This window comes from Trachinotus anak, unplaced genomic scaffold, assembly GCF_046630095.1.
Source record: "Trachinotus anak isolate AG129_WGS33_773 ecotype Australia unplaced genomic scaffold, CSIRO_AGI_Tana_v1 ptg000054l, whole genome shotgun sequence".
Lineage (NCBI taxonomy): Eukaryota > Metazoa > Chordata > Actinopteri > Carangiformes > Carangidae > Trachinotus > Trachinotus anak.
Window position 1 is genome coordinate 12,501 of NW_027273905.1, and position 20,355 is coordinate 32,855.

Below are 20,355 nucleotides of genomic sequence, written 5' to 3' on the forward strand. Positions count from 1 at the left end.
TTCCTTCAACTCTGGGAGGTTTTTGTTTTTCCGTCCGGTTCAGTCGAAGGGGCTGAAGTCCCTCTCCAGGTTCTCGGACTCGTCGTCGTCAGAGAAGAAGTCGTCCTCGTCGATGTCGTCCTCGTCGTAGTCCTCGTGCCACTCGGGGACGTACTCTTCATCGTACTCGTCGTCCTCGTCCTCTGCCTCCTCACCGCCCTCCTCACCTGTGTAGTTGTTGTTGTCTGAGTCTCCAGAGTCTGACGCTCGGTCTGACTTCGACCTAAAGAAAAACACTGAATTAAATCTGGTACTGAGCTGTTTTCAGTTGCCCCCCCAGGAGAAAACTGTATTTTCCACATAATGACACTGATAAAACTCCGCTGCAGGTTGGTGTTGGTGTTGTACTCACACTTTGTTGGCGTCTGTGTGGTTGGACAGGTTGGAGGCCTGAGTAGATTCTGGTTCCTGGCTGCTCTTGGACTGATAACCCACCCTGAAGTCCTGCACAAGTCAGAATCACAGGAAACTGTCAGAGGTCGTGATTTGACTGGACTGGTTTCATACTGGTTCAGCCCGTCTTTAAACTGGTTACCTGGGTGGAGTGCTGCAGGATGGCCAGCAGGCGCTCCTGAATGCGTCGGATCAGCTCCAGTCCGGTGTTCAGGTGCTCTGGTTTGAGCAGGCGGACACACGAGGCCAGGTCAGTGCACTGCAGCAGAGTCTCCTCTGAGGACGGGGGACACCGGTAAACTGGGTCAGACCATTTCAAACTGTAAACACTGGTTATAAAGGTGAGAATGTGGAGCAGCGTCTCACCGAGCAGGATCTGCAGGGCGTTGGTGTGCAGGTCCAGAGCCTCCGTCTGCTGCTCCATGACGTCCATCTTCTCCGTCTCCTGGTTGTAGTAGCTGTAGACGCAGGAGTAGGCCAGAACCTGCAGACACCAGAGCAGGGAACAGGAAACACATTTACAGCAGCAGGGTCACAGCCTCAGATGACGACGACGATGACGATGATGATGATGGTTTTACCTTTCGAGCCTGAGCGAGGACTTTACAGGCGTCGATGACGAAGGTCAGCGACTTCATCTGCAGAGCTTCATTAATGGACGACACTTTGTTCTCCAGGTTGATCGCAAAGTCCTGAAACACACAAAGTAAACTGAAACTCCTTCAGCATGAAAAACCTGAACCTGAGGTCTGGAGTCCAGACCTGAACGGTCCTGGTCTCAGCCCTGAGACAACAGAAGAAGACAGACTCACTGTTTTGTAGATTTTAAAACTTTAGACCAGGAAACATGAACATAACAAACATGTAATAACATAACATGTAATTCGCAGCCATTTCACAGTAAAAGACATCAACTTGCTTCAAAATAAAAGCCCCATAAGCTGACCAACCATTTTGTATTAAAAGGAGTCACTTCATAGTAAAAGTCTTACAGCTGCTTCACAATAAAAGTCATCTTGCTGCTAGTAATAACCTCCTGGCTGTTTCACAATAAAAGTGGAGGTGTAAATTCCTGTCATAATAAAAGTCAGATTGTTCAGCTCTGGGCGGCAGAGACGTCAGTGGTGTCGTACCTTGGCTTGATGGTGGAAGGTGCATCTCTCATTATAATCCTGGAACTTTTTCTCCTGACGAGCAGCTTTACTCACCTGCAGGAGCAACAACATGATCAGGCCTGAGCTCGAAGAGTCAGAGAAGCTGCAGCAGTCACATCATTAAAAAGCACTTTGTTCATTTATGAGTTGTACATTTAATTCTGTTTGTTTTTATATTGTAACAGCAGAACGGAGATATCTCATCAAACATCCAGAAGTTTGAAACTTTCCCAGTTCCATTAGTTTTTACGTTCATCTCCTTGTCACTGCTCTCACACACACTTTATTCTTAAGTTATTAATTAATTAATTTACAACAAACATGTTGCAGAGAAAAATTTCAGCAGCTTGAAAACTAAAGTAAAAAATCTGGTGTGATGATGTGTTCAAAGCTTTAAAATCTCTGGATGAAGCTCAGATATAAACAGTAATGATCCTGCTCCTCTTCATCTCTGACTGTGTGACTGACGTGATCATGTGACAGTGACTGAACCAACCATAGCGGAGCAGTTGTAGTAATCTTTGTGTGTTGGTTTCCATGGTTTCAGACACCGCCAGCAGAAACCGTGGTTACACTTGGCACAGGTCATACTGAGGACAGAGGAACAAAACCATCATCATCATCACACTCACTGTTTACTGTGTGTGTCTGTGTCTATGTGTGTGAGTGTGTGTGTGTCTGTGAGAGAGTGTGTGTGTGTGAGTGTGTGAGAGAGTGTGTGAGATTCTGTGTGTGAGTCTGTGTGTGAGTGTGTGCGCACGTACTGCAGACAGCCCTCATTCTTCTCGATCTGAGCCTGGCAGCTTGGGCAGCGTTTGGAGATCAGCTTGGCGAGGTGTTTGCTCTGAGCCTCCATGCTCATCCCTTCATAATACCCCCCATCATCCATCCACTGAGACATGTGGCTGCAGCTGGCCGGGTAGTGGGCCTGCCGGGGGGGGGGGGGGTATAAAACCACATGGGTCCAGTTAGAGATCTCCCTCTGCAGGAAGGATCTGACAAAATCTTACAGGGAGGAACAGACTTCCTCCCTGTAGTTTGATAGCATTAAGGTGAGCAGGTAGCTCAGAGGTCATAGGTCAGTAGTGAGGGTTCGCTTCACATAAAGCACAAAAACAGTAAATAACAAACACTGAACCTAAAGTTTAACTTATAAACAATAATTCCATAAACTGAGCAAAGTCATTTAGTTTCTTTATGTGTAAATTTATGTTCAGACTCCATGTTCCCTGTGTGTTCACAGACTCTGACCTCGGGGAAGTTGCAGCTGAAGCACGAGGACCAGCAGCACTTGGAGCAGGTTCCCATGCTGCCCATGTTCTCCTTACAGAGGATCTGATCGCAGCCCTGAGGGTTGGTGCACCACGTCAGGTTGGAGCAGCACTCCACGTAGCCTCGTAGCAAGGCGTTCTCATACTGGGGGGGGAGGGTTAGTTCTACAGTCAGTTCATCAAAACTAAAACTGAGACTGAACCAAAGAGTAAAAATAAATAAACTTCCTGTTTGTTTAAGCTCTGAGGTCAGGTCGTCAGGGCAACAGGTGGTGTGTTACCTTGGCGATGGTGTCCTTGTCGGTGAGGATGTTGAGGAAGAACTGTGAGGTGGGCTGAGCCTGGCAGTCTGTGATTGGACAGTTACAGTTCATCACCAGGTTCTGTTCGATCCTCGCCGTCAGGTACTCCTGCCAGCACGACTGTAACACACACACACACACAATAAAACCAAGGTCACACACAGTACAGCACACCAAACACCAGCTGACATCTCTAACTGTGTGTCTTTCTGACCCGGCAGCAGTAGTGCATGCAGCTCAGGGAGGGGACCGGCTCCGTGGCGGGGCTGCGGGGGCCCAGGCAGACCGGGCAGGTGGAGGCGGGGCTCGGCGGCGGCTGAGGGTTTCGGCACTTGAGCCCAGCGGCCATGATCAGGGAGTCGGGGTCGTCGGTGTAGCGCTGCACCAGCAGGTCCACGTTCCACTTACAGTGAACCAGCAGGTGCTCGGCCCGGTCCAGGTCCAGACTCAGGGTCCCTGAAACCTGAGGGGGCCACGAGAGACATGATCACCTGTCTGACGCCTGAACACACCTGAGCCTGAGCTACAGGACCGGGGTCCTGACTCCAACCCACCTGCTGCACGGTCCTCTGCATCAGCTGACGGACCTCCTCCTGCGTCATCGTCCGGCCCATCGAGAACAGGACGGCGTCCAGAACCCCGTCCTCGAACCGGCGCGGTGCCGGCACCAGACTGCAACACACACACAAAGAAAGACCTTCAGAGCTGCAGCAGTCGTGAGGGGAGCAGCTCGTCACTTAATTATCTCCTTCCGGTATGGAAGTCGTTTTATTTTGAAAAACTTTATTCCTCAGTACTTTTGTTTTTATTTGTTTTTTTATTAATTCATGTTAAAAAAATAAAAGTTAACTGAACTTCAGAGGAAATAAAACAAATGTTCAGTCTTATCGATGTCGTCCACAGCTGCCAACACTTCTATTTAATCATTTCATCAAATTTTATTTTCCACTTGTAGAAACATCATAAATTATTACATTTCACATTTCAGACCCAACTTCACTTTTTATGTAAAATGTACAAAATGAAAACAGATCCCCAGACTCAAGATGTTCAACTCTATCAATTAATTGTTGAATTATTTTGTTGATCATGATGAACAAGTTCACATGGTCTGAACTGGACATACTCATGTTTCTCTGAGGAGCGAAGACCGATGAACTAAATTAAAAAGGTTAAAGTCGATCAAAGACGTTTCTGAAGTTGAGTGTTTTTCTGCTTCCAAAGTGATCTGACATGAACCAGTGAAGATCCCTCACTGGCTTCCCACCCATCATCATCGTCATCATCATCATCATCATCAGAGTGAGCAGCAACATACACACACACAGTCTCAGACTGTTTTACACTCGTTTGTTGTTCTACACTGTTTTTCATTTTACACTTTTACACAAATTCATTTCCTCAGATAAATAAAGTTATTTTGAAGCTGAGTGAGTTGAACACAGCAGCTGAGACGAAGCTCTACAAGTTTTTACACTTTAATTATTAAATTTCATTAGAGTCCAGATGGTGACGAACTCAAGATTCAGTATAAACACACTAATTACTACAATTATTTTTATTTGTGTTTGAGGTGATATATATATATATATATATTATATAATAGAAAATGGACCAAAGCTCAGTTTGATCAAAATTTTAACTGAAGTTAAAGTTTGATGCTTTATGAAGATAAATTCTATTCAATTAATAATCATCTTAAATATTACAAAAAAGGCAAAAGGGGCAAACAGTGTTAAAGTTTAAATCTCTTCTTTATTTTCTTTTTATAGAAAATTTAACATTTACATTTTGGCTGTTTTGGAGGAATCACAGTTTGATTCGATTCATTAATGTCGATTTAGTTTTAATGTGATTTGGGAAGTGAAGAGAGTCGGATCATGAGCAGCAGCCGCAGAGGTCAAAGGTTAAACACAGAATAAATACAAAACTGCAGCAACAAAAACTGGACTCAGATCTGGAAACTAAAATGTCCATGTTTTGGTAACGATTCATTTTACTCATCGATCAACTATTTCCATTACGTTTACTGGAGACAAATGTTATTTGGCACTAATTATAGAGGAAACAGAGGCTGGTTCAACACTTTTAACTAATATCATTCCAATTGTTTTTTCAATTCCTTTTTTCCCCAACAGTCAGTAGGAAATCTCAGAGTTCTTTCCAGGAAACGTCTGAGGAAACAATCAGGAAACGACAGACATTCAGTAACAAAACCTCGAGTGAGCAGAACCTTGAAATGAGAAACTGTGGAAACTGTGAACCGTGGTCACATGAAGACAAACAGAGACGAGATCCTTCAGCACAAGATTTAAACTGTGGGAACAGAAACAGTGAAGCAGGGAGGACATGAGGATGAGGAGGAGGAAGATGAAGACTGCTGCTCCGACACTTTTTATGAGCGAGTGAAGAAACAGGAAACAGCTAAACAAACTTAAATAACCCCTGACAGCCAGACTGAACCCTGTGTAAGGTCAGAGGTCAGAGGTCACACCTTATGTCGGCCCGGCTGTCAGCGGCGGCGTCCTTCATGATGTCAGAGCGGCTAAAGGAGAACTGGGCCTGGCCTTTCTGCGGCGTGGACGGGTCCTCGGGGAGGAACTCCACGATGTGCAGGTTCTCCTCGTTGCGGCGGATGCAGCCTTTACTGATGACGTGCATGATGCAGGAGAGCACGTCGCTGGTGCTGCAGCTGAAACGGCCGGCGCCAGGAGACCGAGACGCTTCCTGTTTCTGACACGAGTCCAGAACCTGGAGGAGACGGTCGAGACCAGAACAGACAGAGAGACGTTAGAACAAAATGTCTCTGACGTGTCCACGTGAATGTGGTTGTGTGACCGCTTCCTGTGACCTCTGACCTTGAAGACAAGGTTGTCGATGTGCATCTCCTTCTCCTGCTTCATGATGTGGACGATCAGACAGTAGATGTAGTTCCTCTTCCTCTCCAGCGTGCCAGCCGCGTCCTCGTCCACGTTCAAGTACGTCTGTCTGGGCAGGAGCTGGACCGACGCCGGGACGCCGTCCAGACTGCGAGACGCCACCTGCTGGTTCAACCTCAGTAAACCTGAGAGCAGACAAAGGCTCGGTCAGAGAGGAGGAGGAGGATGAACGACGGTGTGTGTGTGTGTGTGTGTGTGTGTGTCTGACCCTGGCTGGGATCGTCTGGCTGGCTACAGATCAGCGGCGCTCCGTCACTGATGAGCGGCAGCAGGGCGTGCAGCAGGACGGCGGCAGACAGACCGGTCACCTGCAGTAGAGCGTCCACGCGGACTTCCTGCAGAGACGCACAGAGCCGACGGTCAGTGAAGAAGATCTCAGGCTGCAGAAGCTTCAAACTGTAGGAACCACTTTTCCACTGAGGACTGAATCTGATTCTGTGTATTTAACACAGATTTAAATGTGGACTGAAGGTGTGAACCAGCTGCTGCTCATATTATAAATGTCTTACTGTGTGTGTGTGTGTGTGTGCGTGTGTGTGAGACCTCCTGGTTGTTGAACTGCAGCAGGATGAACATCTGCAGCGTGGAGACATGCAGCGTCCAGCAGCCAAACTGCAGCTCGGCGTGACCGAGCCACGTCCACTGCAGCCGCCGAGGCTTTGAGTGACTCAGACCATATATGGACTGACCTGACGGACACACAACAGGTGAGACCATCAACAGGTGAGACAATCAACACAGTGACATCCCCAAACACACCAGAAAACAAGATGTGAGGAACAATCATCACCTTAATCACTGACAGTGAAATGTCTCTCTGAGTTAAACTTAAACACAGTTAAAAGTGGAAATAAGCCTGGTTTAAGCCTGGTTTATAACAGAAATACTTTAAGCCTGGTTTGTGACTAAAATAAAACTGGTTTAACCAAAAGTTAAGTCTGGTTTATAACAGAAATCTGATGGTTTAAACCAGATTTAAGCCCAAATTAACCCTGGTTTACCAAAAAAATAAAACCAGCGTATACCAGAGTTAAGCCTGAACTAGTACCGATTATGTGAGAGTAAAACTGGGTGAACTGGGACTGACTGTGAGAGTAGAACTGGGTGAACTGGTTCAGGTAGGAGCAGAGTTCGGCTGGGAAATGTTTTGCTGGTTCGTCCAGGAAGCAGAGTGAGGACACAGCCCAGCAACGTGGAGACAAAACCAGAACCTGGACATCTGCCTCCTCCTCTGACTCCGCCCACTCCTCCTCCATCATCTACAGCAACAAGAAAAGGACAAACTGCATCAAAAATCAATCCTTTAAATGACATATGTGGTATGTGCAGGAGTTGAAGAGAAGCTAAGGAACTCCACTCAGGTAGAATCAAACACCTGATTGAATCGACCATGAGAAGGTGTGGTGGGTTTTCTCTGACCTGATCGTGCTCCTGCAGGCGGCGGTCCAGCTGCTGCAGCCTGTACAGGTGAAACTCCTGCTGCAGCTCAGCCGACTCACTCAGGTTCTTCAGCATCTGCTGAGGGAAGCGACTCGGGAAGCAGCTGCCGATATGATCGATCACGGCGGTCTCCAACCACACGTTCCCCTGAGCCAGCAGCCGGTCGCCCAGGTAGTACCTGAGGAGAGAGACGTCTTCCTGTCATACTATAACATCTTAAAAACTCCTGCTGCTGAACTCAGATCTGTTATCAGTCTGTTATCTCTCTAACTGCAGATGTGTCGTTCAGACCTGTAAAAGTGCTCGAAAGTGTTGGCGAGCTCCAGGCCCGACAGGAAGAGCATCGGCTCCAGAAACTGCTGCAGCCGCTCCAGGGTCTCCACGCTGCCGGACGCTGCGCCGCTGACCTGGATCATCTGATCGATGTACTGAGCAAAACGCTCGCTCACCTGCACACAAAGAAAACATTGTCATCACTGCACAGATCAACTAAAACCTGAGTTTAACCCGCAACCTGTACTTATCTTAAACATTAACAAGTCCAGGGTTAGGCCTAAGTTAAGCCAGAGCTGAACCTTGTTTAAGTCTTAAACCAGAGTTTAATGGTGTTGAGCAAGAGGAGTCAAACAAGACTTAAATCTGGTTTATGGCTGAGGCGTGTTTGGTTTGAAACAGAATTAAGACTGATGAAACCCTGGTGTTTGTGCATGGCTGTGAGGATGAAGGTCTGAGTTAAACCAGGCTTAATCCGGCTGTAAAGACTGACTGTGTCTGTCTGGTTCTGAGCAGTGCCAGGTTCAGAGTTATCAGGATCTATGTTCATGGTTCCGGGGATGGAGAGCTGGGGTGTGTGTTTAAACCACAGTTCATCTGGTCCTGTGGTTGAACCTGGTTTATGTCAAAATTAAGCCTGGTTCAAACTTCAGATCATCTGTAGCCTGAAGGTCAGTGTGTGAACATCCTGTCATATATTCAGACCAGATGCAGGAAAACTGGAAAAATATCTGCACATTGGTTTGAAATTTCCAAACCATTACTGGACTGAAAAAAACAGCGTTTGACCGGCAGCAGGTTTCTACAGGCAGAAACCTGATCACATCCTGTCAACACAACACAACAATACTTTTACAAAAGGTTAAATAGTTGAGAAACACTTGACAAATCCAAAAAAAATGACACATGTAGAATATTTCTCTATATTTAAAATCATGTCGTGTTGTCATGTTGGTCTGTTTTCTGATGAATCGCCGCCTTCTTTCAGCTCAGAGTTTTGAGACCAGACCAGAGACAAGCTGTCAGGACTTACGTGCATGGCTCTGAGGATGGAGAGCTGCAGCAGTGCAGCAGAGAAGCCATGTCGCAGAGCGAGGACAAACGCCGTCTGCTGCCCAAACAGCTCCTCCATAGCGTTCTTCAGCCGCAAGTACAGGGTCCGGTAACGCTCCACGAAGTCCGGCAGACTGCAGCTGGACTCCAGGAATTTCTTCACCTGAGGGGGGGTGTCAGTGATATCAGTGGTTTGCTTTTTATTCACCGAAACCATCAGGATTCAAAACTCCAGTGATATTAACGAACCAATAAACCAACAATCATGATCTCACACCTGGCGCTGTACCACCCCCTGCCAACAGAGGGCGATGCCTGCAATGCTGCTGCTGCTCTTAACTTTGGGTTTGGCGGAGGAAGCAGAAGAGGAGGAGGCTGCAGCACTGTCCTTGTTTTTACTCTCTTTTCCGTCTGAAAGTAAAATTAAAGAGGTTGATGTTCTGAGTGCAGATCGTCCTCAATGCACCAAAGCAGAAAAATGAAACGGAATGAAAACAGCAGCCATGAACTAAAGATAAAGCCGTGCCTCTGCTCTTCCTTTCCATCTGAAAAGAAATCACATCAGTGTCGTGGCTATAATGGGAACAGGAAGTCTGCAGTGAAAATAAGAGCAGTCCAAACTGAAAGAACAAGATGAAGCGTAAACGTCCTGATGACTCAGATTTGTGTGTTTGAAGCTGAATGTTTCAGTCGTTCAGACGAGGGGGAGAAAGTCAGCTGACGCCTCCTGCTAGATGTTCACATCAAAACCAGTTCAGATTCGGAGTCATTAACAACCTGAATGCAGAAGGAGGTGGAGCTGAAATGATTGACGCGTCTCTGGTTCCAGCTTCTCTAATGTGAATATTTAGCTGCTGCTAAACGTCGTCTTTAAAGCAGCGACGAATATGATTCTTCTTTTATTAAAATCATTGAGGTGAACTGAGCCTTTAATGTTTCAGTAGATATACAGACTTTAAGATGCTGCTGTGCTGTAATTGGATGATACTGTGTTACATTGTCTGGTGTTATGTGTTTATTATGTGTCTTTATATTGGCCAGCGAACGTCTCCGGGTCCAGGAGGAACAGGAAAATGTTGCTGGGGAGTAATTTTTTTTTTTTTTTTGAGCGGGGTGGGGGGCTATGCCACATCAAATACACAAAGTCTGTTTGTTCGACCCTGGAGGTCACTTCTCCTGGACTAGAGCTCTGCAGCCTCCAGACCAGAGACAGATGGATTCATGTTTTACTTTTTCTAAGTTTCAATCACTGGCCGTCTCCTGATAACATCCTGTTACACACACACACACACACACACACACACACACACACACACACACACACACACACACACACACACACGGCTGATTAAACCAAACCTGTCCGGAGCTGAGAACCACAGAGAATCAATCTTTTAGTCAAAACGTGAACTTTACTGTGAGACGCTGCAGTTTGACAGTTCACAGGTCGAACAGCAGGAGGCGACATGACGACTTCCTGTCCTCATCTGGACACATGATGACACAGAACAGAAAACAGATTCAGCAGCCGCCGCCTCTGAACACAGCTTACTTACTCTTCAGCTCTTTGCTCCTGTTGAGACCTTCTGGAAACAAAATAAACTCTTTAGACATCGAGAAGTAAAAAACTCAACAAGTGAACACGTCTGTCTGTCCACATGTTTATCATCAGCTGGCCCTCTGATGATCAGCTGGCCCTCTCATGATGGGAACAGCTACATTCTACTTTAAACAGAAATAAATACATATGAGAAAACATGTTTGACTCTGTACTGTCTTCAGGGCACAGATGCTAAAACCTTAGAACTCAAAGTGAGAGCTGTAACTGTGCTGGGGTCCCTCGTTTTGTCCTCCAGTTCTTCTCACAGGAACTATGAGAACTTTTTGACCCTGAGTTTCTCCTCCTGAGGATCTGAGCCCTGCAGACACAACTCAGGGCAAACAAACCTGACCCAGGTTCTGATTCACAGCGAGGAGACACAGACAGCACAGAGATTTACATGGCGGTTTAATGTGATGTCATGCTACTGTTGTTATGGACAGAAACCAACACGTCCAACATCAACGTGCTGAGTAAACTGTTATTTTAACACAAACTAACAAAGCGACCAGAAGACGACGAGAGCAGGAAACCGTCTGATCCTCAGTTCCACTCGCCGCCATCTGCTCCTTCACACTCACTTGATTTGACGGGCGGCTTCAGCTCCTCACTGTCCAGTCGGCTCGTGTCCACATGAACCAGCAGGTGCGTGAGACGTCTCACTCTGGAGTTAAAGATGGCCGCCCGGCTTTTACAGCGCCGGGCTGACTCGGCGTTATCCAGGTACTCACTGAGCAGCCAGGACAGAGGACTGGACACCGAGGATTCTGGGTAAACAGAGAGAGAGAGAGAGAGAGAGAGAGAGAGAGAGAGAGAGAGAGAGAGAGAGAGAGAGAGAGAGAGAGAGAGAGAGAGAGAGAGAGAGAGAGAGAGAGAGAGAGAGAGAGAGAGAGAGAGAGAGAGAGAGAGAGAGAGAGAGAGAGAGAGAGAGAGAGATTTCTTTATAATCACAGACATTAAAAAGTCCAAGTGACTGAACAAGTGCATGTGTGTGTTTCTGTGTGTGTGTGAGAGACTCTGTGTGTGTGTATGTGACTGTGTGTGTGTGTGTCTGTGTGTGTGTGTCTGTGTGTGAGTTTCTGTGTGTGTGTGACTGTGACTGTGAGTGTGTGTTTCTGTGTCTGTGAGTGTGTGTGTGTGTGTGTGTGTGTGTACCTGACAGTGTGATGCTGTGGACGATGGGGGTGATCAGAGCCTCCCAGCAGGTTCGACCCAGAGCTTCAGCTGCTTCGGCGTCCGGCAGGAAACGATCTGCAAACATCTGCTCATGTCTCAGAGCACTGTTGAGTCTGAACAAACACACACACACACACACACACAGTAAGACCTGTTCTGGGGGCAGTACTGCAGTAACAGTAGTATCAGCAGTATCACTGTGGTAGTTTTACTTGTTGAACAGCTGCAGCAGCTGAGTCTTGTCCTCCATCACCTCCTGACACCAGGTGTGGGCCTTGGTGCTGTAGAACAGGTAGGTCCGACAGCACAGCTGCTCCTTAAACACCGGCCAGAACGTCGGCTTCGGACCCAGAACCTCAAAACCATGGACCCGGGTGTCGATACCGCCCTGTTACAGAGGGGGGGGGGGGGGTCAGGACACTACAGGAGGAGATCCACCAAACAGAACCAGAGCTGAACTCAGAGTCTGACCTGCTGACACCTCTTGATCCTGATCTGGATGATGGACCAGAACCTGGTCACATTCTCCAGAAGAACCACACGGCTGGCTGAGGGGGTCACGTTCACCTGCGTGTGCGCACACGCGCACACACACACACACACACACCAGGACCAGTTTTATTAATGAGACAAACACTTCATGATGTCAGAATTAGACCTGAGAGATGTTGTTGTTTCTGAGGTTTGACCTTTGACCTCTGACATTCTACCCTCACGTCAGACACAGTCTCTTCAGAGACAGAGTGACATCACTTCCTGCTCCTACTCAATGATTAATGACATAGTTCCGGTCTCTCAGGGTCCGGTTGGTCCTGGACTAAGACTCTGACTCTGGTCTGAAGGAGCTGAAACAAAGGTCACGTGAGGTCATCGTTCTCACCGTGTTGAGCTCTGTGTTGATGTTGGTGGGGTCATCTCCTCCCAGGACCAGGATCCGGGCCGGCATGTAGCTCGAGTCCTCGCTGGCCACCAGTATGGCCAGTTGTCTGCACACACATGGTGTCAAAGGTCAGCAGCGGTGGTATCAGTATTGATCCAGGTATCGTGTTGACGGGCAGATGAGCGGTGAGTGTTACCTGATGACGACTCCTTTGTGCATGTAGATGTTGATGAAGTGTGAGCCGGTGCAGCCGTTGGACTCCCAGTACGTTTTGGGGTTCTTGTCGGTCAGTTTGTTGGCTCGATGGTGATTGGACGAAACCTCCACCTTCTCCCAGCACTTATCCTCCTTCAGCTCCACACTGGACCCTGAGCACAGCACCAGTGTCACCAGTTTAACACAAAGCAAACATCTGTTTTCTTTCCTTTATGAGGTCAGAGTGGTTCATTTAGGTCTGAGACAGAACTGAGAACAGACCTTGACAGAGATTTCTGAGGAACACGTCGAAGAAGGGGATGTTGATTGGTTGATGGCTGCGGCGATGCTCCTCGATTTGACCCAACACCATCTGACAGGAAACAAAGTAGACCAGGTAATATCAACAGGTGTTTTCCATTCTGCTTCCTCCTGTCCTCACTCCTCCATCCTGCAGCAGAGACCCTGACCCTGATGGAGGTGCTGCAGCAGAGACCCTGGCCCTGACCCTGATGGAGGTCCTCCAGCACTGACCCTGACCCTGAACCTGAACCTGATGGAGGTCCTGCAGCAGGGACCCTGACCCTGATGGAGGTCCTGCAGTAGGGACGAGGTGTCTCAGAGAAGCAGGGGAAGGAGACGGTTTACCTGGATACACCCCGCCAGGACGCTGGTGGTCATCTTCTTGTAGAGGCTGGCATACTTCTCGCAGTCGGTGATGAGGTCTCGGAGCTCGGTGACCAGCAGCAGGTTGGTGCTGTGTTTGTCCAGAGCTTTTACCAGAGCGTCTTTGGTCCCCAGACGACACATCACCACAGCGTAGTCCTTGTTCAGAGACGCCAGCCGGTACAGGAAGCGGATAAACAGCTGGACCACCTGTAGGACCAATCACAGGAGGTTAATGGCCATCGAGCGGTGGGTTGGTCTCAGTTTCCTGCCTCTGGTCTGTGAGCTCACCTCTCTGTCGTTGATGAAGGCCGTCATGGAGGAGAGGCAGGGCTCGATGCTCTCATGCCACGGCAGCACGTCCTCCTGGTAGTTATCCAGGAACTTGTTCAGGATCCTGTACAAGCAAGAAACAATCAAACGAGTTTCACCACGACAACAAGATGTCACGAAGAGGTCAGGCTGTGATTGGTCAGTACCTGAGGATGGAGAGCTGCACCGCGCGGTCGGCTCGGTGCTGCTCCATCAGACGAACCAGGTCCTGGTAGGTGTCACGACTGTGAGTCACCTGGACAGACAATCATGGTTAATGATCAATACACAGAGGCACAGCAGTGTGTGTGTGTGTGTACGTGTGTGTGTACGTGTGTGTACGTACCTGGCTGCGTTCCTCCTCCAGCTGTGAGGTGTCGTCACACAGCAGCTGCTCCAGAGTCTGGATCACCTCCTTCGTGGCCGTCAGCTCCTTCAGACTCACAACCAACATCTGCAGCTCCGTGTCCTTAAAGTCCAGCTGCTCGTGACTCTCTGAGGAGACAACACACACACACACACAACAACAACACACATACACACCAACACAGTCAACACAACAGGTACAACACAGGGGAAAGGAAAGTGAGTGTTTCCAGATGATTTTGACATTTTATTAGAGAAACAATTTATCAACTGATTGAGAAAACAATCGTCAGATTCGTCGACAGTTTAAATGATCATCAGATGGTTGGTTTGTTTTGTGTGTTTTGTGAGTTTTGTGTGTTTTGTGTGTTTTGTGAGACCCTGGTGTCAGCTCAGTGTCTGACCGTGTTCGTGTTCAGGTCACATTCAGGGTCATCAGTCGTACCTTTGCTCTCCAGCTTGTGCACCATGGAGATGTGGTTGAGGGCGATGATGGCAAGCATGGTCTCCGCCCGGGTCAGAGTCAGACACTTTTTGAGGACGGTGGTGACATCACAGGCCACCAGCTGCTCCGCCAGACTCTTATGGTTGGAGATGAGCATGATGATGACCAGCAGGCCGTTACGCACCGACAGCATGCAGCTGCACAGAGGATCAATCGTCAGTACACGGGACGCAGACAATCAGAGACAGAAAAACCTGAACCAGGAGCCGGCGGTTACCCCTTGGTCTTGAGCATGAGGTCGATGGCGGCGGGGATGGCTCCCAGCAGCCCTCTGGAGCCTTCAGGCGTGGCTGAGCCGATGCTGGCGAAGATCTCCAGCATCATCTGGGTGCCGGACTCCGACAGGGGGAGACTGCTGCCAACGCTGCGGAGGTCGTGTTTACTGGCTCCAGTGATGACCTTCAGAGTCTGACGGGAGGAAACACAGGTCGTAACTGAGGCTGCGACACGTCTGTGGTGTGTGTGACATCAGGATGCGTGGGGAGTGTCCTCACCGCGAGCGCCAGCTGCTGAACGTGTGTGACAGAGGAGAACTCCTGCATGCAGGACAGGATGGCCTTGACTCCGCCCTCAGTGGCGAAGGACACCCTCCACTCGTACTTGAGCATGAGGAGGTGGGTGAGTCTCAGCGTGCTGATCACCACGTCTTTAGAGGAGGAGCCCAGCAGCTCCACCAGCAGCTTCAGCACCTTGTCCCTGTCAGAGGAACAACGTTAGGGTCTGTTAAAGGCTGCACCCCCCCAACCCCCGACCCCTACCTCTGTGCTGGTCTCTCACCGTATGGTCTGAGCAGAGTCGCTCCTCATGGAGTTTTTCTCCTGGGCTCCCTTCTCCTCCAGCAGCCTGGTGATGAAGAGGACGCCGGCCAGCTGCTGGGCCTGGTCTGAGCCCGACCCCCCCTTCTTCAGGATGTCCACAACCTCCCCCAGCTTCTCCAGTGCCGTCTTCTTCCCCTGGACCCGCGGGTTGTTGAACACTGCAGGGAGGACAGGAGTCAGTGCTCAGTTTCATCTGATGGGACCAGAAACAAACTGAGGTTAAACTGTCCAATCACAGCGAGACATTCTCCCACAATATTTAACCTAGAAATAAAAAACTGCATGAATTCTGGTTGTAAACACCAGGTCTGCGTCATGATGTCACACATCTGTGAGGTCACATGATATCGTCAGAGCTTCCTCTTGTTTTATCAGGACAGGTTTAGTGTCTCCTGAAGAGAAAATGTGTCAGAACACTGAAAACTTCCTTCAGTCTTCAGCTGAGACACCGCAGCGCCCCCCTCTGGACACCTGTGCCCCGACACCCCCTCACCTTTCATCTTGTCCTCCAGGTCGTCGGGGTATTTGCTGTCATCCTCTGTCGGCAGCTCGCTCTCCGTCTCCGAGCAGCTGATGCCTGAATCGACGGGACTCTCCTTCTTTGCTTTCTTAGAGACGGAGCCCATCGCTGAGGAAGAGCAGGCTGAAGCAGCTGATGAAGACGAGGAGCTCTGTGTGCCTCCTGCCCCTGTTCCCCCTCCCCCTCCTGCTCCTGCTCCTCCTCCTCCTCCTCCCAGCCCTGACGACCCCAGGGAGCTCTCAGCTGGAAAACAAACAGTGAGACACTGAGGCGGCTTCACAGACTCAGAGGCTTTGTGTCTGACGGTGGATCTGTCCTCACCCAGCAGCTCTTCATCCTCCAGACATCCTCCTCCTCTCCTCAGGTAGTGTTTGGAGAAGGCGTGGGAGCAGAGCAGGTCGCTCAGGCACGACGACGGCAGCTTCTGCTTCAGGTAGTGCAGGAGCTTCTTGGCCACGTCTCCGGGGACAGAGAGGCCGATCAGAGACGAGTCATCCAGGTCTCCATCCTGGACCAGGGGGGCAGCGTGTTAACATGGACCTGGTCTCTGGAACCGGGGGGGGGGTTATAGGGACCTGGTCTCTGGAACCAGGTTTCTAATCAGCACTAACCAGACATTTATAAGTACTCTGGATGTGCCGAATGAGTAAATGTGAGGGGGAAGGACAGGAGAAACCCCTGAGAGAGAGGCTTGGAGATTATGAGGATTTTCTCTGTGAGACTGAGCAAAGAGAAACTACGACTGTGACATCAGAACAGAGTGTTGACCCGGCCTCAGTTTCCCAGCATGCCTCCTGGTCTGTGTGTCTCAGTGTGTGTGTCTCTGTGTGTGTGTGTCTGTGTGTGTGTGTGTGTGTGTCTGTGTGTGTCTCTCTGTGTCTCTCTCTCTCTGTGTGTCTGTGTGTGCGTTACCTGGTCGTCCAGGCTCAGCAGCAGGATGCCGTTCACCTCCTGCTGCTGTTTGGGCTCCAGCTTCTTGATGAAGAAGAGGATCTCCCACCACTCCGCCCTGCTCAGAGCCGCCGGCTCCACCGGCAGACCCTCCGACAGGTAGGGCAGAGAGTAGAGGCCGCCGGGGGGCTTCGAGAAGAAGGTCTGACTCACTGAGGGAGGAGAGGACCAGATGTAGAGGGAGAAACTCTTTCAGACAGGTACGCGGAGGTGAGAAGTCAGGTCTTACCGGCGGTGAGTTTGAGCGTCTCCGTGAGGGACGAGGCTTTCTCCTGCGTCTCCTTCTCGGCCTGACTGCTGCTGCTGCTGCCCAGGATCTCCACCATGTGCCAGTGGACCCAGTAGGTCCTGGACAGGGAGTTCCAGTACACCTGAACACCACACACACAGGGAAGGTCAGCTCAGAGTCTGACACCGTTTCTGCACCATCTGCTTTTGTAAAAAGCTTTCTGTAGGAGTCCAGACCGCCTGGACCCGCGTCCTCACCTGAACAGGTGGCGAGCCGTCGTTGCTGTAGCGAAACTCTCCTTCGTCGCCGGCGCTCACCTCCTCGTAGTCCTCCAGCATGCGGACCATCATGCCGCTCTTCAGGTTGTCCTGGACATACTCCACGTAGGCTGAGCGGCTGGCGAAGTCGGAGCGCGTTTTGAATCCGTTTCCTGTTTTCTTTTTCGGTGGTGTAGCGGCAGGCGCAGCGACAGCAGAGCTGACCGGGAGGACGACGGGGGAGGTGCAGAATCGAGGCTGGAAGATGGACCTGAGGATGGGGCGGGACGCCTCCTCCGCCTGCTCGTCCCCACAGACGCCACCTCCGGGGTGGTGGGAGGAGCCGTCGGGGGGCTGGCGGTTCCGGTCCCAGCCCATCACCCGGACCAGCTCCGAGATCAGGTTGGCCATGGCCATGGTGAAGTCGAACTCCCGCTGGACCCGGAGGTGCTCCGTCTGGTGAGCGGTGCTGGAGGAGGAGGTGGAGGCAGGGGAGGGGCTGGCGTCCTGTCTATCAGAGGTGGAGTCGGCCCCCGCAGTGTTGAGTTTGTCCATCAAAGACGTGACGCACAGGTAACGTTTGACCAGAGAGAAGAGCAGTTTCCCAGGAATCTGAGCAAGACAGGAAATAAATCAATCAATAAATCAACTAAATGTTTCAAATGTTCAGCTCAGAGTCGTTGTTTAAACTTTCCTGTCTTTACTGTGAGCTGCTGACTTCCCTTCATCACATCAGCTGTGGACAAACTGTCTCAGCAGACCTGGGTCTGATCAGGGTCTGATCAGAACCTGATCAGGGTCTGATCAGGGTCCTACTGAGCGTGTGCAGACACAGAGTGTGTTTGTTAAACGTAGATTAAATATCTGCTTTACAATAATCATTCATCTCACACACTAAAATACTGAAGCTCATGACTCAAAACTATAATGTTTATGAATTAAATATAAAATGAATCAAAGTTCAGTCGCCTACGACTGAAGATGTCTCACTCTGTTGGATTTGTTAAAGTTGTTGCTAAAGAAACAAACTGGTCCAGTTTCTGACAGAATCAACATTAATCAGCTGATGTTTGTTTTTTTTAACCAAACACTGTTGTAACAGTAAAAAGAGAAAAATCTGAGACAACTGAAAATAAAATCATCTGCATCCATGTATGAAATGATTTATAATTTGGTGAAGTGGCACTTTAAGACTTAACTTCAGGGTTATGGCTCAGGTCAAAGGTCAGGGTTTACCTGAGGCAGGTGAATCCCCTCGAAGGAGATGCCGTGCTCCTCTGAGGACGTGGTCTCGGCGAACAGCTCCAGCAGAGTGTAGCGGTTGTCAAAGTCCATGTGCTGCTCGATGCCGTCCTGCTGACTGAGAGACAGCAGGACGTAGGCTCGACTTCCTGCAGAGGACACAGGACAGTCTGTCACACCTGGACGGCTTCACGTCTCTGTCCTCACAGTTTGTGTGACAAAGATAAACCTGAATCAGCAAACACTTCACACTGTGAAACACAACACAACATCCTAATGTGCATCATATTAAATAAATAAAGCTTTTACAAGGTTTTTTATTATGTACAGGTCCAGTGGGAGGTCAGAGGTCACAGCACATCAGGGACCAAGACAGTTTCAGTTTAGGATCCACTGTGTGGTGGACGGACCTCATTTCACTGCTGAACCTCAACATGTGACAAAAAACTTTGTACTGCTGTTCATCATCAGTATCGTTTATTCCTGAAACATCAAATACAACTATATAATTATGTGTTATTGAAAAAAAACTATTGAAACATCAAATACAATCATATAAATATATTATAAAAAAAGTGATGATATCATTTATCACATTTTGGGTCTCCCAGACCCAGTGGACCTGAGCTGAGCCTGAACTCATCGCTCCTTCAGTCTGGAGGAAAAACTGAAGCCTTCATTTGTTCATTGGTTCAACCAAAAGTGCAAAAATCCTTAAAACTACCAACTAATATTTTGTTGTATTTTGTGTTTTGTTGTGTTTGTTTGCAGTGAGAGTTGACAAAGAATCAAATCTTCTCTTCTGAAGCTGAAACCTGAAAATATTTGGTAATTTTCTCACTTCCTGTTTGAAAAACAACTGAAATCAATTAATCAATAACCAGAGTCAACAGCATCACCTCAGTTGAGCCTGATAACAGATCACATGTTCAGCACAGGAGCAGGACTGAACAAACTGTCACTGCTCCGTGTTCTCACCTGAGTGATTGATCGCTGTGATCAGGTCTCAGGACACATGTTAATACCGGGTGAGGCAGCACTGACAGAGACTAGATAAAAGCAGTGAGGTCTCACTCACACGCTTTCTACAGAACACAATAACTGAGCGGCACATTCAGACTTTCAGACTGTGCAGAATATGGCCAAAAGTATGTAGACGGCGAGGATCTGTTTTCTGGTTTGAGTTTAATATTAGACAGTTGTGTTTGTCTCTTTCCTGCTTTAACATCACAAACTACAAAACCAGGAGCTAAAAGAGACTAAAAAGAGTTCAGTCATGTGACCCACTGTTCATCCCATTCAACATTAAAGGATGCAGCTTTACAGCCTCTACAGTGCAGAGACAGTGTGAACGCCAGGCAGCATCAACAGAGATGCTGTGATCTGCCTGTTACAGGTGCAGGTGAGTCAGACGTCCTGTTCTGTAGAAATACAGCAATTCAAAGAGAAAACTCCTCCTCTTTTACTCCACAGCCACTGGAGACCCAGCAGTTTCATTTCACTGTAAACGTGTCCACACCCCTGGTTTCAGTTTTCCCTCTCTGGCCGAGGCAGCGACAGAGTCAAAGTCTCTGGAAACTGAATGAACCAAATGGACTCTGGACTTCCTCTGTGAGATGATTCAAACACTCACACAGGAAGGAAGAATGAGTCTTTAAGTCTGTGGTTTAACTCCGCCTCCTCCTCCACTGTTCCTTCAGTTCCTTATTTATTCTGCCCTGCACTTATTTATGAACATTTAGAGAGAAGATTGTTGCTGCTGAGTTTTTCTTCC

General features: G+C 48.8%; 1 protein-coding gene across 2 annotated transcripts in view; it reads right to left on the reverse strand.

Moving 5' to 3' along the window:
* Positions 1 to 20,355, reverse strand: part of LOC139615483 (cullin-9) — a 27,884-nt gene that overhangs the window by 1,639 nt on the left and 5,890 nt on the right. The window contains exons 3-45 of one of the 2 annotated variants that reach the window (XM_071473513.1): positions 18,576 to 18,730; positions 17,340 to 17,951; positions 17,083 to 17,224; positions 16,815 to 17,005; positions 16,224 to 16,410; positions 15,876 to 16,145; positions 15,342 to 15,540; positions 15,059 to 15,260; positions 14,782 to 14,972; positions 14,505 to 14,701; positions 14,040 to 14,188; positions 13,861 to 13,949; positions 13,673 to 13,778; positions 13,364 to 13,591; positions 12,998 to 13,088; positions 12,717 to 12,888; positions 12,521 to 12,626; positions 12,112 to 12,207; positions 11,853 to 12,028; positions 11,620 to 11,753; positions 11,046 to 11,231; positions 10,421 to 10,450; positions 9,142 to 9,275; positions 8,845 to 9,027; positions 7,830 to 7,987; positions 7,518 to 7,716; positions 7,186 to 7,357; positions 6,642 to 6,787; positions 6,307 to 6,433; positions 6,018 to 6,223; positions 5,654 to 5,910; positions 3,714 to 3,831; positions 3,374 to 3,622; positions 3,139 to 3,279; positions 2,838 to 3,002; positions 2,351 to 2,514; positions 2,083 to 2,176; positions 1,566 to 1,640; positions 1,014 to 1,124; positions 799 to 916; positions 575 to 708; positions 392 to 483; positions 1 to 262 (exon numbers count right to left, since the gene is read on the reverse strand). The exon at positions 1 to 262 is cut by the window's left edge and continues 1,639 nt beyond it. In XM_071473513.1, coding sequence (XP_071329614.1) covers positions 40 to 262; positions 392 to 483; positions 575 to 708; positions 799 to 916; positions 1,014 to 1,124; positions 1,566 to 1,640; positions 2,083 to 2,176; positions 2,351 to 2,514; positions 2,838 to 3,002; positions 3,139 to 3,279; positions 3,374 to 3,622; positions 3,714 to 3,831; positions 5,654 to 5,910; positions 6,018 to 6,223; positions 6,307 to 6,433; positions 6,642 to 6,787; positions 7,186 to 7,357; positions 7,518 to 7,716; positions 7,830 to 7,987; positions 8,845 to 9,027; positions 9,142 to 9,275; positions 10,421 to 10,450; positions 11,046 to 11,231; positions 11,620 to 11,753; positions 11,853 to 12,028; positions 12,112 to 12,207; positions 12,521 to 12,626; positions 12,717 to 12,888; positions 12,998 to 13,088; positions 13,364 to 13,591; positions 13,673 to 13,778; positions 13,861 to 13,949; positions 14,040 to 14,188; positions 14,505 to 14,701; positions 14,782 to 14,972; positions 15,059 to 15,260; positions 15,342 to 15,540; positions 15,876 to 16,145; positions 16,224 to 16,410; positions 16,815 to 17,005; positions 17,083 to 17,224; positions 17,340 to 17,951; positions 18,576 to 18,730 — 7,175 coding nt within the window. In that variant the 3' untranslated portion in view covers positions 1 to 39. The remainder of the gene's footprint in view (positions 263 to 391; positions 484 to 574; positions 709 to 798; positions 917 to 1,013; positions 1,125 to 1,565; positions 1,641 to 2,082; positions 2,177 to 2,350; positions 2,515 to 2,837; positions 3,003 to 3,138; positions 3,280 to 3,373; positions 3,623 to 3,713; positions 3,832 to 5,653; positions 5,911 to 6,017; positions 6,224 to 6,306; positions 6,434 to 6,641; positions 6,788 to 7,185; positions 7,358 to 7,517; positions 7,717 to 7,829; positions 7,988 to 8,844; positions 9,028 to 9,141; positions 9,276 to 10,420; positions 10,451 to 11,045; positions 11,232 to 11,619; positions 11,754 to 11,852; positions 12,029 to 12,111; positions 12,208 to 12,520; positions 12,627 to 12,716; positions 12,889 to 12,997; positions 13,089 to 13,363; positions 13,592 to 13,672; positions 13,779 to 13,860; positions 13,950 to 14,039; positions 14,189 to 14,504; positions 14,702 to 14,781; positions 14,973 to 15,058; positions 15,261 to 15,341; positions 15,541 to 15,875; positions 16,146 to 16,223; positions 16,411 to 16,814; positions 17,006 to 17,082; positions 17,225 to 17,339; positions 17,952 to 18,575; positions 18,731 to 20,355) is intronic. The other variant, XM_071473514.1, reaches the window with a different exon arrangement.